This window comes from Danio rerio, chromosome 6, assembly GCF_052040795.2.
Source record: "Danio rerio strain M-AB ecotype USA chromosome 6, GRCz13ab, whole genome shotgun sequence".
NCBI lineage: Eukaryota > Metazoa > Chordata > Actinopteri > Cypriniformes > Danionidae > Danio > Danio rerio.
In genome coordinates this window covers 11,940,119-11,958,009 of record NC_141026.1, presented here as the reverse complement: position 1 = coordinate 11,958,009, position 17,891 = coordinate 11,940,119, and the positions used below count along the sequence as shown (strand labels likewise).

The 17,891-nt window shown below is 36.0% G+C and overlaps 1 protein-coding gene across 6 annotated transcripts in view; it reads right to left on the bottom strand.

Annotated features, from left to right (window-relative positions):
• Positions 1-17,891, bottom strand: part of abcc6a (ATP binding cassette subfamily C member 6a) — a 57,895-nt gene that overhangs the window by 33,648 nt on the left and 6,356 nt on the right. For 5 of the 6 annotated variants that reach the window (XR_015493224.1, XR_015493223.1, XR_015493225.1 and 2 more), the window contains exons 1-3: positions 6,855-7,050; positions 4,940-5,116; positions 4,368-4,493 (exon numbers count right to left, since the gene is read on the bottom strand). Coding sequence is in view for 2 of the 6 variants with exons in the window: in XM_087256702.1 (XP_087112828.1) it covers positions 4,368-4,493; positions 4,940-5,116; positions 6,855-6,896 (345 nt within the window). In the remaining 4 variants the exon portion in view is untranslated. Of the gene's footprint in view, positions 1-4,367; positions 4,494-4,939; positions 5,117-6,854; positions 7,051-17,891 lie in introns of those variants that run through there. The other variant, XM_087256703.1, reaches the window with a different exon arrangement.

Here is a 17,891-nt window from a genome sequence, read left to right as displayed (position 1 = left end):
CTGAGCCGAGGTTCGAACCAGCGACCCAGCGACCTTCTTGCTGTGAGGCCACAGCACTTTCTACTGCGCCACTGCCTCGCCAAAATTAATCATGATCAACTAAAATATTAATTTAAAAAATGAGCAAATACGACTTAAAGCTTGTTAAGTTACTCAAACAAAAATAGAAATATAATAAACAATAAAGTTAATCATGATCAACTAAAATATTCATTAAAAAGAGCAAATACAACTTTAAAGCTTGTTAAGTAACTGCAGTTGGAACAAATGAATGGAAATATCTGTTGGACCTAGCCCGTCTGAAATAAGTGTACCTTCTGCCTGATGGCAAGAGGCAAAACTTAGAATAAAGTGGGTGGTTCTTATCTGCTAAAATAGACATTTTCAAGATTTCTGCTCAAAATCTTTTGAGAAAGGTGAACAATTTTTGTAAGTCTGTTTTCACTTGTCACCCTCAAATTGCAAGTTGCCATGAGTAATTTCTTAATTTATTTAATAATGTTTAAAAATAAAGAGAAAACATTGCTTTATATGAACTAATACTGTATATCTTTTTATGTTGTATAATGAGCTTATTACAGTAAAAATAAGACATTTATAACAGAATGACACTCGCTTTTGCTTTGATTCACTCGCCGATATCTTCTGCATAGTCCTCTGTCTGCCGAGTGACAATATTTACATTTTGTCAAAAATGTAACAACAAACAAAAATTGTTTTGTTACGTCAAATTAGTGATGTCAATCTCTGTGTTAAAGTCATCCGCCCCAACCCTCTTCATCATTCTCACTCTCCACTTATGAGATGGTGGGCTGAATCAAAGGTTACAATGGGCCAACAACTTTGGGCATCTGGTTTAAAGCAATATATTGTCTGGGTTGGTGTTCAATCGGAAAACACTTGTAAATTATAAAATACGTAAACAGATTAACTGACTCTATGCACACAAACTTTTAGTTTTCAGCCAGGCAGACCAAAGGCTTCCAGTGAACTGTTTTTCCATTACAAAATTGTAACATTTAAGACTTCTATAAAAATCAGCGATCTTCACTGTCAGATAGATATACGATATGAAGTGGGTGTCAGACCACATAAGAAGCACTGCATTAAATTCCATTTCGCCCCGCCATGTCTAAAATATGACAGTTTATTTTACCCCAGTATTTTCAATGAAGTTTTTGAGCTCGCCTGCTGATCCTGATGGCGCTAGAGGTTACATCGTTTTTCGTCTCGTTTTATTCTTGAACAACTAAAAGAATCCTTAAGTCTATTGAACTGAATGTATTGTAATTTCATTACAACATTGATGCTGTAAAAATAACCTTGTGTAATTGAAAATAGTCACATTGAGCTTTCACCGGAAGTTTATCGTTGGCTTTATAACTCTAGCTGTGCATAGAGCCCATTAACAGATATTATTTTACAGTGTACTGCACAAGGCTATGCGATATTTTTAGTATTTTTTCGATAAAATTTTGATTCAGCTCTAAAATTCTTGTCATGTCATGAACAGGAAACATGTCAGACTACACATTGCTTCCAGACCAATCATTGCGTGGTGTCACGCACAAGCCGATCTAGTGAATTATTCAAGAAACAAGAGTGTAAACAAACAATGTCTATCAAAGGAGCAAGTCTAGTACTGGGTGTCCTGTATACAGAGTTCCTCTACTGCATAACTCCACCTAGCAGCACGAAAGCCAACGTCTGTCTTTTGTTTTACTATGTTTGGAAGATGTGGACAGAAGAGCTTCTTTGTTTCTGTAGGTCAACATCTCAAATGTGACCGAAAAACAGTGGAGAGCTAAAAATAATTAGCATGCTAGAAATGAACACGCTGGTCTTTCTGTTTTGATGTTGCGAAGCATCCCAGACATAGCGTCAGTTGTTGTCAACTGTTTTGCCTGTTGTCATTAGCGAATCCCGAAAACACACTACATTAAACATGTAAAAACAAAACTGCTCTTATGTCTTTCCATCTAAGCCTGGCATTAATCAACTTATCACTCATACAGTAACTAACCTAAAAGATTGGGAACTGCTTAGTGCAAGTAGTTTTCCAACACAGATCTGCTCAGGTTTACTGTGTTCCTGTGGTTAATCAGATGCTAAAACAATCCAGATGTGTAAATATATCGCAACTCTCCAGCTTCCCCCTCTAGGTTAATACAACAGTGGTGGCTGTTGCTTTCTAAACTGTTGATTACATAAGCCCAAATATTGCACAAGAAACCCAACAGGTGGTTGGGCCAGGTAATAAAGTAATAGTTTCATAATTTCTAAAGCAATATGCACCTACTTAATAAACGGTGATTGTTCTTCTAGACCTACATTCCAACACTGGGCCAGTCTTTGACCAATTAAGATCACTATCTGTTAAGATGGACGACATTTCAGGACAAGATCCCACTGTTTAACTCTTTACAAGTTCTTTTTTGCTTCTTCAACACTAGCCAATGTTGACTTAGCTGTCTGAGGAGACCACAGATGGGTCATGAGTCTGGTCTGGAGCCCGTCTCTGCAGATGCAAATGGAACATGCGGACAGAAAGCGATGATGAGATTGTGTTCATTAGGCCGTGTGTAGGTGTGCCCCCAACCTAGTTTACCTCAGAAAGTCACAGTCTATTACATGAAAACAGCTCCTCCTGTGTTAGGGTTTAGGAGCCATTTTACTGAGCTAAGCAGGTGTGTTGAGAATGAATGATGGGAAAGAAAGCGTGTAGGAGGGGAATGAATGAAGCTTACATTGCTGATGTATATTTGCCTATATGTGGGCTGACACACACACACACATTTCGTCTTGGATAGTTGTTGGATATCTAACCAAAATTAAAAAACTGCTTAGGGTTTTGTTTTGGATACCTAATCATTTAATTTAGATACCTAATAACCTAATAGTTTCGAATATGGACACTGATGTTTCCACAGTGGTTTCATAATTAGCTTAATGCATTTTTGCTGCTTTTACAAATTACTTATTAAAATTGAGTTAAAACAACGCAATTCTTCAGTTTTTGGGATTATGTTCAATCCACTTACATTTTTATAAATCTTTATAAACAAAATGTTGGTTAACTTAATCGACTTGTGTTGGGACAACATGAAGGAATTCTGTAGAACTTGCATTTTTTACAGTGTGGCATATTTCACGCAAAAATGAATGATGTTAACTTGACGTCAGATTGACTTTGTACCCCAACATCGTTGGGACGTTGCATTTTGGGTGGAAATGAAAATCGAGTTCATGTCAGAACCCAATGTCAGACCAATGTCAGAGTCCAACGTCAGACAGACATTCGATTTTGGTCACTTTCCAACGCAACCTAAAAATAACAAAGTATCAACGTATAATGATGATACTGCTTGACTGTGTGGACGTTACCACTATGACAAATGAAATGTTTGATATTCTGTCAAAATGTAGACATACTCATTAGCTTCACCAGCAAGACTTTCTTGGTCAACCAGCTTTGTCCAAAAGAGAAACAATGCTAGTCAGTTAGCTTTACCTATCCACCTTGATATTCAAATATCTTCATCATTAATTTTTTTTTCTGCTTAGTCCTTTTATTAAAAGGGGTCGCCACAGTTTAATGAACCGTCAACTTATCCAGCATATGTTTTTATTCAACGGATGCCCTTCCAGTTGTAACCCATTGAAACACCCATCCACACACACTCATACACTACGGACAATTTAGCTCACCCAATTCACCTATAGCTCATATCTTTGGACTGTGGGGGAAACCGGAGCACCCAGAGGAAACCCACGCCAACACTGGGAGAACATGCAAACTCCATATAGAAATGCCAACTGACCCAGTCGAGACTCGAACCAGCGACCTTCTTGCCGTGAGGTGATCGTGCTATGCACTGCACCACCGTAACGCCATATCTACATTATTTTACAGAAAATAAATAAGCAAAGCTGACGCTGAAGTCACATTCAAAACAAGTAGCTTGTACCTGTCAGGGAAATCTTTCACCTTAATACAAATTTACTAACCAGTTTGATAGCTATTGAAATTTTCCTTACCGCGTTAAATGGATAGTTCATCCAAAACTGAAACTTCTGCCATTATTTACTCTCCCTTCACTTGTTTTTAACCAAATAAAATAACGAAAAAAAGATTTGGAATCATGTGAAAGCGAGTAAACAGTGAGTAAATTTTCATTTTAGGGTGAACCATCCCTTTAAAATAGGTATCTGACTGAAAACCTAGAATTGTTTTCTTTCATTTGACGAATCCAACAGATTGGGGCACTTTTACTTTAACAAACTGTCCGGTACATGTGTTTACACTAATATCTGTCTGTATACTGTTACATAATCCCCTCAAATATGACATCAAGATGCTACATTACCACAGTGAGACTGCGCATGATGGGACTGAGCAAGAAGACAAGGTGTTGGTGTATTTCTAGTCTTCTTTCCAACAGGATGTAGAAGAATTCCACGAATCCAAACGACGCCAAGAAGAACCCCAACAACTGTAGAACAGAAGAGAGAAATGCAATTCATATCAGGGTGAGAACTGAGTCACTCCTCCGGAAGCTCCAGTACTCAATGACTGTAGAGACAAGGTGCGATTTGCATTGTGATAACACCGGAGAGGAATCTGCGAAACCCTTAACACACCGAGGAACAACGGTATTTCAAACAAAAGAGTTTTAGAGCGGAAGGGTGAAAAGTGACATCAGAGCTCACTAAAGTGCTAACCACACACGCACATGTACCACAAACTGAGGTTACACACATCACACTTGCTTTTATTGTCTTCCTAGGCCACTAAAGTTTGAACTCGACCCCTCAGTCGACCACTTTCACGTTCACTTTGTGTTAACACTATGGTTTGAGATTTATAGTCCACAAAGCTGATTCTTTGAGTATGGAACAGGCTGATGTAATATTAAAAGCTCATAACGCTTTGTCTTACCAGCTTTGCATTGCAGAGCGAAGAAAGCGGCAGCCGACCTCGGCCATGGCAGTAGAGATGGAGGCAGTAAAATGGAGAAAGGACCCACAGGTAGATGCACGGAGCCCACACAAGGACTGTGTTCTGGAAGCAGTTGCTCAGTTCAGGCCTATGCGTGTACCACGTCTGATTCCAGTCCTAAAGATAAAGAAAAGGGTGTGCTTAGCTTCTCAACCAGTTCTATGATAATTGACCGTTTTCATTCTTTCACGGGATCAACAATGGCTCAGTCCAAACCCTGTCCACACCAAAACCAGATATGATATGAATGCTCCAGAACATCTAAAATTAGGTTTGATTTTTCAACATCTCAAGTTTTGTTTACTGTTTTGGTCTTGTTTTTGTTTATCGAGCTCAAGCTCATTACTGGCTTTCCTCTTTAGATTATTGGATGAGAAATTATTGAGACTAAGTCATGAATTTTAACTAAATTAATTAAAGGAACAGATCTGAAAGTAATTCCATGTTAAAGGGATAGTGCACCCATAATTTACTCATCCTTCGTTTGGTATTACACCTTTAGGAGCTTCTTGATTCTGTTTAACACAAAAGGAGATATATAAAGAAAGCTGGTTGTTGGTACACACTGAAGTCCATCGTGGGAATACAATTATTTGACTTATAATAAGTCAATGGGGGCCAGCTCCAAATAGGTTTCGAAATATCTTCTCTTGTGTTCAATGGTAGAAAGAAACTGCAAAGAGAAGTATGAGTCACTGTAAACAGAGCTGGGTTCAACACAATTTCTTCATGTCTTCCCAACACAAATTGAAGTTAACTTAATTGTTTTTGTAAATTTAAATAGATTGAACAAAAAAAAAAAACAATTAAGTTGTCCAAAAAAAAAAAAAAACTTCAAGAATTGTTGACTGAGCTCATTTTAAATAAGTAGTTTGAACAACCAGCAAAAATATTTCTTGAGTGTTCTTCATAGTGTCCCAACAAAAATTTATTATTACTTTTTTTTTTTACAAATTTAAGTGGTTTAAACTTAAAATAATTAAGTTATCAAAAAAATGTAAGAGTTGAGTCGGTTTAACTCAAATTAAATAATAAGTAGTTTGAACAAGTACACTGTAAAAAGCGACTAATAAAAAAAAGTGAGTAAACCAATTTCTGTTTTAACTTAGAGCTGTTAAGTTCACTTAACTTAAAATTTATAATTATGCACATAAATAATTCACTTAATAATTTGGAGTTTACTTATTTTGTAACTAATAGTTTATTACAGTGTAGTAAAAGTAATTTTTTAAGGGTCATTTTTTGTTCTGGGAGAACTATCTCTTTAAATTTACATTGAGCACTGCCATTTGCTAGCTTGTTTATGTAAAAGAAATCACATTTTAAACACACAATGCAACACATTTATTCAATATTACAACTTAAAAGTCATAATATAACGCAGTACTGCACTCAAAAAATTACATTTGCATTTTGTTCAAACTACTTATTTAAAATGAGCCGAAACAACCCAATTCATGACTTTTTGGGGGGACAACCTAATTGTTTTATGCTCAACCCACTAAAATTTGTTAAAACTAATAAGGAAACTTAATTCCTTCATGTTTTCTTAACATTTTTACAGTGTGCAATATATAAATAAATAAATAAATATAAATATAAATATATATATATATATATATATATATATATATATATATATATATATATATATATATATATATATATATATATATATATATATATACAGACACACACTTTCTAGTTCTTGGCATATTATAAAGATTCATCAGTAAAATCAAGCATAACATCAAGCATAAATAAATAACTCTTTACACATATAGAAATGACCTATTCAAAGTATACATAAAATTCTATATTTATTCAAAAACTCTAAAATGAAATGTTTGCTCACCCATAGAGGGTCAAGTCCACTTAGACTGCAAAAGGTATCCATTCACTCGTCTGGTCCTGAGGCTGTCTCTATCCCTGCTGTGTATCCTGCTTCTTTGGACTTAAGTTTTCACTCTGTTCTGTGTCTCAGTCAAACTCTCCCTCTGTCCTGGGAGCTCTTACACTCTCTCTTTCACTTTTGTCACTGCTTGTTTTCTGCGAGTGTCTGGAAGTGTCTGCTTTTTTGACCACCAGTCTGACAGCGGCATAGGTGGGTGGTTATATTCACTCTCTCCTCCCAGCAGTCTTCTTTAAACTCTCTTTCTCCCCCTCCTTCTCTATTTATCTTCCTCCTTTCCAGACTCCCACGTACTTTAGGTTGTTGATCAAAACAGGACTGTGGGTTTTGCAGAGCTTTCTGACACCACCCGAAAAAAAAATGCGTAACATAGTCGTCTCCCCCTTTGCCTCTTATAAAACACTATCACTCTCATGTTCCTCTAAACAGTCTCTCTCAGCTTGGTCCGCGGTGCTGCTAGTAGCACTCTGGTGCTATTTGTTTGACTTTTCAGAAGTGCTATTTTTCACTTTTCCCACATGTACCCGAGAAACACTTAGTAAGATCACACACATTCAGGCACTACACTCTGCACCATGAGGCATGCAGTTTTGTCCAGTGTGATTTATTACACTCATTACACACATTCGGTCCAACCTGGAGTTGAATAGCTTGCCCCTAATGGTAAAATTTATTATCTCTAGAGTTATCTCTAAGTCAGCTTGGGTCATGACCCAGAAATGGGTTGCAGTTTGTTTCTGGACAGCTTATAAACAAAGCTAAAATGAATGTACGCTGTATTTTACTCTAGGACAGTTGTGTGGTATGTTACTGTATTTTGATGTTGCATTGTGAAAACTAGTGTATATTTTACAGTAAAGATATGCAGGGCCGGATTAAGCACATTTTGGGCCCTGGGGCTATAGTAAACCCAAGGGCCCCATTTATTTTAGCACCTTAAAAAAGTACACTGTAAAACCCAACCGTCAACTTTATCAAACTGAAATGAGTGTAGTTAACTTAAAATTTACAGATAAGTTAATTCTACTCATTTGAAAAGAGCTGAACTCAGTGTTGAACACTCAAAAAACACATTTTTTTACTTGTTCAAACTACTTAATTAAAATGAGCTGAAACAATGTTTGAGATTTTATTCATTCATTTCATTTTTTTATGTTCAATCCACATAAATTTGTTAAAAGTGTTAAGTAAACTTAATCGATTTGTGTTGAGACAGCATGAATGAATTGTGTGGAGCCCTGCATTTTTTACAGTCAAGGTAATGAGTTAATTAAATACCTCATTCAACTTAATAGAGTAAGTTACTCATATAGATTAGTTTTTTTTTAACTCAAATGGTTTGTAGCAATCGGTTTCCTCAAACGGTTTGAGTTGCCCTAACTTATTGGGTTTTACAGTACTCAGTTGGTTTGAGTTCTCTTCATTTATTGGGTTTTACTGTGCTCAAATTGCTTCATTTACTCAAATGGATTAAGTTGACAGTACTCATTAGGATTAGTTTTTGAACCTAAATAGTTTTTGCAATCCGTTTACTTAAATGGTTTGAGTTGCTTTAACTTTTTGAGTTTTACAGTGTAGTTTATTTTTGTATTATTTATATTGTTAATTTCGGAAATTTGTATTCTTCATTTATTCATTCATTTTCTTGTCGGCTTAGTCCCTTTATTAATCCGGGGTCGCCACAGCGGAATGAACTGCCAACTTATCCAGCAAGTTTTTACGCAGCGGATGCCCTTCCAGCCGCAACCCATTTCTGGGAAATAATTTGTATTATTATATAACTTAATTTTTATATGTTAAAAAGGCTACGAAAATTATATATATACAGTATCAAAAAACACACAGATTTGCAATGCCTCCTAAATGTGTGCTTAACAATAAATACTTTAAACAGGTTTTTTTATCTTTAAAAAGTTTACTTTAAACTTTAGCTGATCAGAAATTCCTAAATTAATTTCCCATTTGGTCTGGAATCAATTGATTACAGTAGGTTAGCATGTTTTTTTTTGTTTTTTTTTCTCAGATATACTATCTATATTGCTCCGGATTATTACTGTTGTTTTATAAAAGGGAAGTTTATTAATTAAAAGTTTGCATTCTAACTAGCTCAGTTCTCCTTACACCATGTATTTATTGAGGTAGATTCTCTGCAGCGATGAACATTTTGATCACTGTCTATGCAGGTTATTTGATTTGGTCTCACATAGTCTTGGTTATGAGAGAGCAGGATTTTGCGGGCGCATGGCGGCACTTCAGTTATGAGTCCATTCTGCATGACTTCATGATCCTAAGCTCTCTTACTGCACGTTGATGACAGATACTGTTTTAAATTTATTTTCTGTTCTATGATGCGATTGGTTCGCCTACCTCTGACTGGATCGTTCTCGAGGTAGAGCTCAAATAAGGAACTGTCCTGGGAAATAAGGGACTTTCCTGGGGGAAAACAGAACATCTGGTCACCCTTACTGGGGACTAAAAAGGGCTATTTATAACTCTGATTAAGCTACAGCCACTCCGAGCCATAGCTTAGCGGCATCACTGTTTTTGAACAGCAGAGAGTCGAAAAGAATACTTCACATTATCGACATGCGAAAGTGTAACTGTGCGTTCACACTGAAGGCGGCGAGAGTGTCAAAGTTTGCTCTTGACACATTGGCAACAACGATGTCTGCCATCATCAACTCCAGCGGTGGGAGCATCAAAAATCACAACATTTATCTCATAATTAAAGGAGCAGTTTCAGAAAATACGTTAAATTCCGACATAAAAGCATGCTTTCTAGAGCGATAATGTTGCACGATTTTTATCAAATTCATTTACTATGGAAGATCAAGTTGTTGGCTTTGCTCCATCTATCCAATATGTCCATATGTCGGAAATTTTCTGAAGTCTTTATAGTTAACATGAGATTCCTGCTTTTTTGAAGAAAAAAAAAAAATTATATATATAACATTAATGCACATCAGTAACTCACTAGTAACCTTTTTAAATGTATATCCTTGTAAGAAAACATCGTAAACAATTGGAAATCTGCCGACCGCAATAATCAAACCCTTGGAAACAACTGTGGTTGGAACCAAAGTTCACAGGACTGTGTTCTCTGGAGTCCCCTCAAGCAGTGGACTTTCTCTCTTTTCTTTCGATTGCTTGTTGCCAAACCACGTCATGGCTCATTACCATAAAGATGACTTGATTTCAACTTTCCTCGACCCCCACACCAGTAACAATGCACCATGCCGTTCCTTGCCACATATCGCGCGGGCTCCCATTGAAAATGAATGATTTACAGCAAATGACTTTGATGCTCTCGCTGCTTTCGGTGTGAATGCACAGTTATGCAAAGAGGCATTTTTCATGTCATGACACAAATTAACTTCAATCTAGGGCCCTGTCCTCTCACAGGTCCTTGGCTTAATGAATTTGCGTTGGGACAATATGAAGGAGTTGTGTGGAACTCAGCGTTTTTATTTTTTTTTATACTGTGAACTAAAGAATGCTGGGGAAAAGCAGTCATTGACTTTCAAAGAATGTTTTGTTTCTAGTATGGGTGTCAGTGGCTTGTTTTGCTTTTAACAGAAGAAAGAGATTCAGTTTAGAACCACCTGAGTGTGAGTAAATGATGAGGAAATGTTTATTTTGGGGCGAAGTTTGTTTTCTTGCAAAATGTTCTTTCGAGATGTGTTGGGTCATCACTCATTGTTATCTCTCCTGAAGTAAAACTAAATAAAAATCAAAAGCAAGACACACTTAATAAGCTACAATTTTTAAATTCAATAAAGATGATAAATGAGTACCACAATTTATCTTTTGCCATTTGGACTTTAATGGGCGTATGAATGCTCTCTCAAAAATGTGCTTAAGAAACGTGAACGTGGGTTCTGGTTCTTGTGCTAATACATCTGCATTATTTTAAACCATGGAGTGCGTAGTTGGTAATTTAAGGCCGTAGCAGGGGCTTTCCATAGAACGTCACTTCTATTACTTATTTGGGTGCTCGTGTTTTGTCTTTCTTGTGTGCCCTTCAGAGTAGCTGCTATGACAAGCAGGTGGTTTCTTTATATTCATGGTCACTTTTGACCATATATTTACAGTTTACTACAGTTATACCAAGATTAAAACATGAATGAACATTAGACATGAACATCTATCTATCTATCTATCTATCTATCTATCTATCTATCTATCTATCTATCTATCATCTATCTATCTATCTATCTATCTATCTATCTATCTATCTATCTATCTATCTATCTATCTATCTATCTATCTGTCTATCTGTCTATCTATCTATCTATCTATCTATCTATCTATCTATCTATCTATCTATCTATCTATCTATCTATCTATCATCTGTCTATCTATCTATCTATCTATCTATCTATCTATCTATCTATCTATCTATCTATCTATCATCTATCTATCTATCTATCTATCTATCTATCTATCTATCTATCTATCTATCTATCTATCTATCTATCTATCTATCTATCATCTGTCTATCTATCTATCTATCTATCTATCTATCTATCTATCTATCTATCTATCTATCTATCTGTCTATCTATCTATCTATCTATCTATCTATCTATCTATCTATCTATCTATCTATCTATCTATCTATCTATCTATCTATCTATCTATCATCTGTCTATCTATCTATCTATCTATCTATCTATCTATCTATCTATCTATCTATCTATCTATCTATCTATCTATCTATCTATCTATCTATCTATCTATCTATCTATCTATCATCTGTCTATCTATCTATCTATCTATCTATCTATCTATCTATCTATCTATCTATCTATCTATCTATCTATCTATCTATCATCTGTCTATCTATCTATCGATCTATCTATCTATCTATCTATCTATCTATCTATCTATCTATCTATCTATCTATCTATCTATCTGTCTGTCTGTCTGTCTGTCTGTCTGTCTGTCTGTCTGTCTGTCTGTCTGTCTGTCTGTCTGTCTATCTATGGTCACTTTTTTGTCCAATGCATACTTAGACTTTTGTTTGCAGCTAATAGAAAATAGATAGATAATAAAAACTAGTAATGTTAAAACAATAGTAAAATAAGTAAACAAAATAGTAAAATAAGTAATAGAAAGTATAACGTAAAAAAGTGATTGGTTACTTGTAAACGAAGAGTAAAAAAAGTGAGTAAACTAGTACTGTTAAGCTGACTAAACATTATAATTATGTGCATAGTTCATTTAATAACAATTTGAAGGCAGATTTACTCAATTTACTCACTGAAGTAAAGTCAACTAGTCACCTTTTTACAGTGGGATTATATGATAAGCACTTGCAAAAACATACATCCTGTCCCCTCCCCCTTCTCGCTCTGAACAATCACCTTCAACATGCGTGTGTGTGTGTATTCAAGTGACGATTGTAAATAGACATTTGAGAAGCATGAATCTTTTTAAAATAAACTTTTAATTTTCAATACAGACATTTATATATACGCAGATAGATTTGGCTCAAATTATTTCATTATAAATATGCTGCTATAAGATACAAAAATTTCTTGTTTTGCTTTTCAAACTGAGAGTGATTTCAGGTTAAAACGTTGGAGGCTAATTTACTGATAACAGATTAGCTTTAAAAAATATTGACAATAATACATGGGCTAATTTACCATTTTGGAAGTATTACAAGCAATGCGCGTTATAAATAAATAAATGAATGTTATACCAAGATTAAAACATGAATGAACATCTATCTGTCTGTCTGTTTTAGTTATATTTTTTAAGAAGCATAATTAGTTTTTATAGTTATTCTGTTGACAGTTGTGGTTTGTGCATATAAATTTTTTTAAACCATCCATTATTTTTTGTTTTATCATTCCATTAAAGCAGTGATAACATTTACAATAATTTATTTCATATAATAGTGTTCATATTAATTATACTAATTAAGTTTTTTTCACAGTAACGTGCCCAATACTGGTCAATACTTATCCTGCTGTTATGACTAACTCATAAGTATGAACTTCCCACTACAACCTTAAGCAAATGTCATGCTCAAAACCATTTAAATCACAATTAAATTGTTTACTTCCTATACAGTATTTCGCATACTGTTGATATACATCTCATACATCTAGCATTTTTGCAAGTTCTCATTGTTTTAAATTCATTCCTAGTTGGAAATATTTTTTTATTCATTCTTAAGTTTTGTCACCTAAATATACATTTATTTTTAAGAAAAATGGCAGATTACTTGTTTAAAAGCCACTACTATAGGATTTATATGTATGCCTTTTGATGGCTATATATTTTTAATTATTATACATTTTATTAAAAAGTGTATGTATTGATTAATTACAAAATCTTCAGGAACACTGTTACTGTAAATTACAAAAAGTCTGAACTGGTCAAAAGCAAAACATACGAGAACTGAAGGCCTTCAACTGGCTGGCATTTTAAATAGGTCAAGTGTGTTTAATAAAGAAGTGCTCAAGCATCATTATAAACACACCAAGACCAATGCGCTGAGACATAGATTTACCACAGACATACTTATGCAATGTAATACATACACATTTTCGCACACAAAATCGTCCTCGCATAGACACCCAGACATTCTCACACACAAGTTTGTATTACTAGACTGACACAAGTTAAACAGACAGTCAGACTGATATTATGTCTGTCTCTTTTGAAGCTCTCAGTAGTCTGTTATGAAGTAACATTAGTCCAACAGAAACCTTGGAAAAGGCTTGTACCTTGGTGGAAAGTTTTAGGTCGACCTCAGTCCAGGAGCTTCTGCAGAGAGACATGGAAAAAACGATGGATGGACAAACCTGCCCACAAGCGCTCCCTGCGGCCAGTCGTGTGTGTGCGCAAAACTGTATTGTGTTATTCTTCAAGGTGAGAATACTGTATATTATTTTGTAGGCAGCACCATATTCAGCGCTATTCTACTTAAAGGGACAGTACAGCGAAAAAACTGAAAATTCTGTCATGTTCTGAATATGTTTTAAAGAATGCTGGAAACTGCTAACCATTGACTTTCATATTATTCTTTTCCTATTGTGTTTGTCAATGGTTACCAGTTTTCAGCTTTCTTTAAAAACTCTTCTTCCGTGTTCAACAGAATAAAGACATTCATAAAGGTTTGGAATCACCTGAGAAGTAAATAGCGAGCAAGTTATGATTTTTGAGTAAACTATCCCCTTAAATCTCTTAAAACATAAGATAATTTTTCTAGCCTATAGTTGCCCACATAGAAATCTAATATATGGCAATATATGCAAATGACATATATGACATACAAGTTCGCATTTGGATTTCACATATATAAAATATGTCATATATGCAACATATATTTCGAAATGCTACAAAAATAGCAGTTTAATTTTTACCCCCTTTGGAATTGCACATAAAGCGTGGAAAATAAGTATTAAACACGTCACCATTTTTTTCAGAAAACATACTCCTAAAGGTGCAATTGACTTTAAATTCTTCCCGGATGTAGGTAACAACCAACAAAATCCATACTGTGTATGCAAAGAAAATATATCTATTTAGTTTACAAATTATGTAATGCGTAATAAAATGAAATGATGCAGGAAAAAAATATTGAACACATGAAGAAACAGAGGTGTATAATGGCAGTGAAAGCCCAGACAGCAGCTGAAATCTCTCAGTAGTTCTTCCAACCCAGGCTCATTCTGATACATACATACCTCTATATACATTTCTGGAGAGAGCAAAATACATACCATGAGGTGTGTTTTTTTAGCAGTTTTTGTTTTCACGAATTCACCAGAGACCGATATGTATGCTTTTTCAGATCTCAAATATCTCTTGTGAGTGGCATTCACACCTGCTGTTCTCACAAAAATCCACTAGAGGCTGCTGTCGACTGACTGACCAACTGACCAATCCCCCCACCATCCCCCTTCCCTAAACCCAACCAATAGTATTACAAAAAGCACAGAATTCCCCGCCCACCTACTTCGCTAAACCCAACCGACAGTGTTTTGAAAAGCAATTCAAAAAAAGAAAAGCCGCCTGATTTTTACCACGTTTTCAGATTTTACCACATACTCACCCTGTTATTTACCTTGTTTATTTTATTTATATTTTATTTTACCTGTTTTTTGAACTCTTCTTCACCGGACTCGAACACCTTTGTTGTGGTCAACTCCCCTCTTCGTCTCAAGCAGGCCGACGTACATGTCAAGCTACCGGACAAACTGGTAACAGTGGGAAAGCCGTCCATACTAAGGTAAGCAGTCAGCTGGTAAGTGAGAAAAGGAACAGTGTCATACCACTCTGTAGCGTTCATTTTAAAGATGAAATGCAGTCATACATATCTCTGGCTATATAATTTGCAATCTCCAGAAATGTATATAGGGCTACGTTTTCAGAATGAGCCTATGTTGAGTTCTTCAGCAACCATCTGCCCTTCCTCATTGTATAAATAAATATTCGCTGCCTCAATCAAACATCTACATTGTCAGGAAGATGAAGATGAAGCCAGGATGGACATTTCAGCAAGACACAGATCCAAACCACAGCCAAGGAAACTCTCAAATGCTTTCAGAAAACAAAGAGCTGTGGAATGGCCCAGCCAATGACCTTACTTGAATCCAATAGAAAATACAAATTAAAGCTCAGATTTGATAGACGAGACCCACAGAACCATGAACAGAACTCACACCTGAGCAATTCATGTGACATCATTCTCCATATTAGAGGCATCTTTAAGCTGCAATCACAAAAAAAGCCATTTATAGAAAATATAAAAATATGTTTCAGTAGTTCAGTACTTTCTCCTTGAGTCTTTTCATTGTTACAACATTGTTTTATTTTTATGTTTGCATTGTAATGTAATGTAATGTGTATTTATATAGCACATTTATTGTGTATGGCCATACACCCAAAGCGCTTCCCAATCATGAGGTGGGTCTCTCCACACCACCACCAGTGTGCAGCATCTACTTGGATGATGCGACGGCAGCCACAGGACAATGGCGCCAGTGCGCTCACCACACACCAGCTATTGGTGGAGTAGAGAGACAGCGATAGAGCCAATTCGGTGGATGAGGATGATTGGGTGGCCATGATCGATAAGGGCCGAAAGAGGGACTTTGGCCAGGACACCAGTGTTACATTCCTACTCTTTACGAGAAGTGCCATGGGATTTTTAATGACCACAGAGAGTCAGGACCTCGGTTTGACGTCTTTTCCAAAAGACGACGCCCATTGACAGTATAGTGTCCCCTTCACTATACTGGGGCATTAGGACTCACAAAGACCTAGTTTTCCCATGTGGTCTACCATCCAGGTACTGACCAGGCTCAGCCCTACTTAGCTTCAGTGAGTAACCGCTCTTGGGCTGCAGGGTGATATGGCTGTGGCTGTTTGTATTGTTTGGGTTTTTACTAAAATCTGGTTCAATACCAAGTCAACAGCTGCTTTAGAAATATTACTTCCAGGAAAAAACATGATGTGTTCAATGCTTATTGTCCCCGCTGTATATACTATTTATTATATTTACACATTTTTAAATGAAACGGTTGAAGAAAATTAAAAAAAATGGTCATTTTTGCAATATGTTATATTTATTGCTGCTGGCCATTGGCAATTATTCCGCTAGGATGACCTCTGATAAATCAGGGACCGAAAGTGAGTGAGTGTTATATATATACAATTTTATGTATGTAAAATCCAGAAATGAACTTATATTTCATGTATTTCTATTTATCAGATCTCTATATGGATGCAAACATTGATTTTACAAAGTATAGGATCCTCAAGTCAATGACCCAGGGCCTGTAAATTATACTCAGTACCGGTGAAGCCTCTGACAGGAGTTTTAAAGAAAGTGATAATATAGCAGCAGGAAGCCTCACACTGCTCATGGCGTCAATGACTTAGAGGAAGACAGATATAATCAGCGCTGGTTTGCTGGTTGCCAATTTTACCTCTTGGCTTTGACTACTTATAGTGAAGCTCACAACTCAGAAAGAAATGGTGCAAAATTACCAAACTCAAAGTGGAATGTCAAACAGGCAGAATGCTCATATTTTTTGGTGAACTATCACTTATTACAATATCACAATATCACAATAATTTTTAAACAGTCTGAGAGCTGCTCTCATGTATAAATGTTTAAAAAATTTGCACAATTTTTCAGATGCACTTTCGGCGCTTAGTTTTCAGTGGCCAGACCACCTATAGAAAAGCCAAAATTACAAAAACATAGCATTATACTGTCAGAACTACTAAACAGAGGGAGATGAATTGATGCATTCTTCCCGGTCAACCATAAATCCACCAATGGTTTGGCAAACCGGCATCGAACAACAATGACCATCTCATTCAGCCTGCAGTTTGAGAAAAGCACTTCTGGCAGTAAATGAGCCGTAAACGTCATGAAAAGAGAAAATGTCGCATCGCTCTATCGCACGATAAAGCTGTTGCCGAAGAGCCTATTTAAGGTAGATGGTGGCTCGGAGAGAACAAACAACTGTCGGTGTTTCCCCATCTAAAATACTCCAATCAGCATGACTGCCCACTTTTGTTTTTGTTAATCAAATCCAGACAGCTAAATAACAGTCTTACAACCAAACAAGTCAAAGTGGCATTATCTTTTTTATGCTGTGAGGTGGGGCGAAACTGTTTCCCACAGCTGAATTGCGTGCATCAAAGGTAGACAACATTCAGGGTTGTGCATCAAGAGTGCTCTCCGCCAGGACATACACTTCATTATGACTGTTTAGTGGATAACTGGTCTGTGGTGTCGAGTGGGACGCTAAAAATAGGCAGGATACTAAAATAAATACAGACAGACGTCACTTCGTAGAATAAGTCAAAGAATTGGAGAAAATTCCTGAATGTACAGGAATGGACCCATGTGACTTTTTTTTAGCAAAGTATACTGTATGCACAACTTTACAAAAGCATTTTACATTTGTAAAAGTGTTTTGATTAGACAAACTACAAAATATCCCAC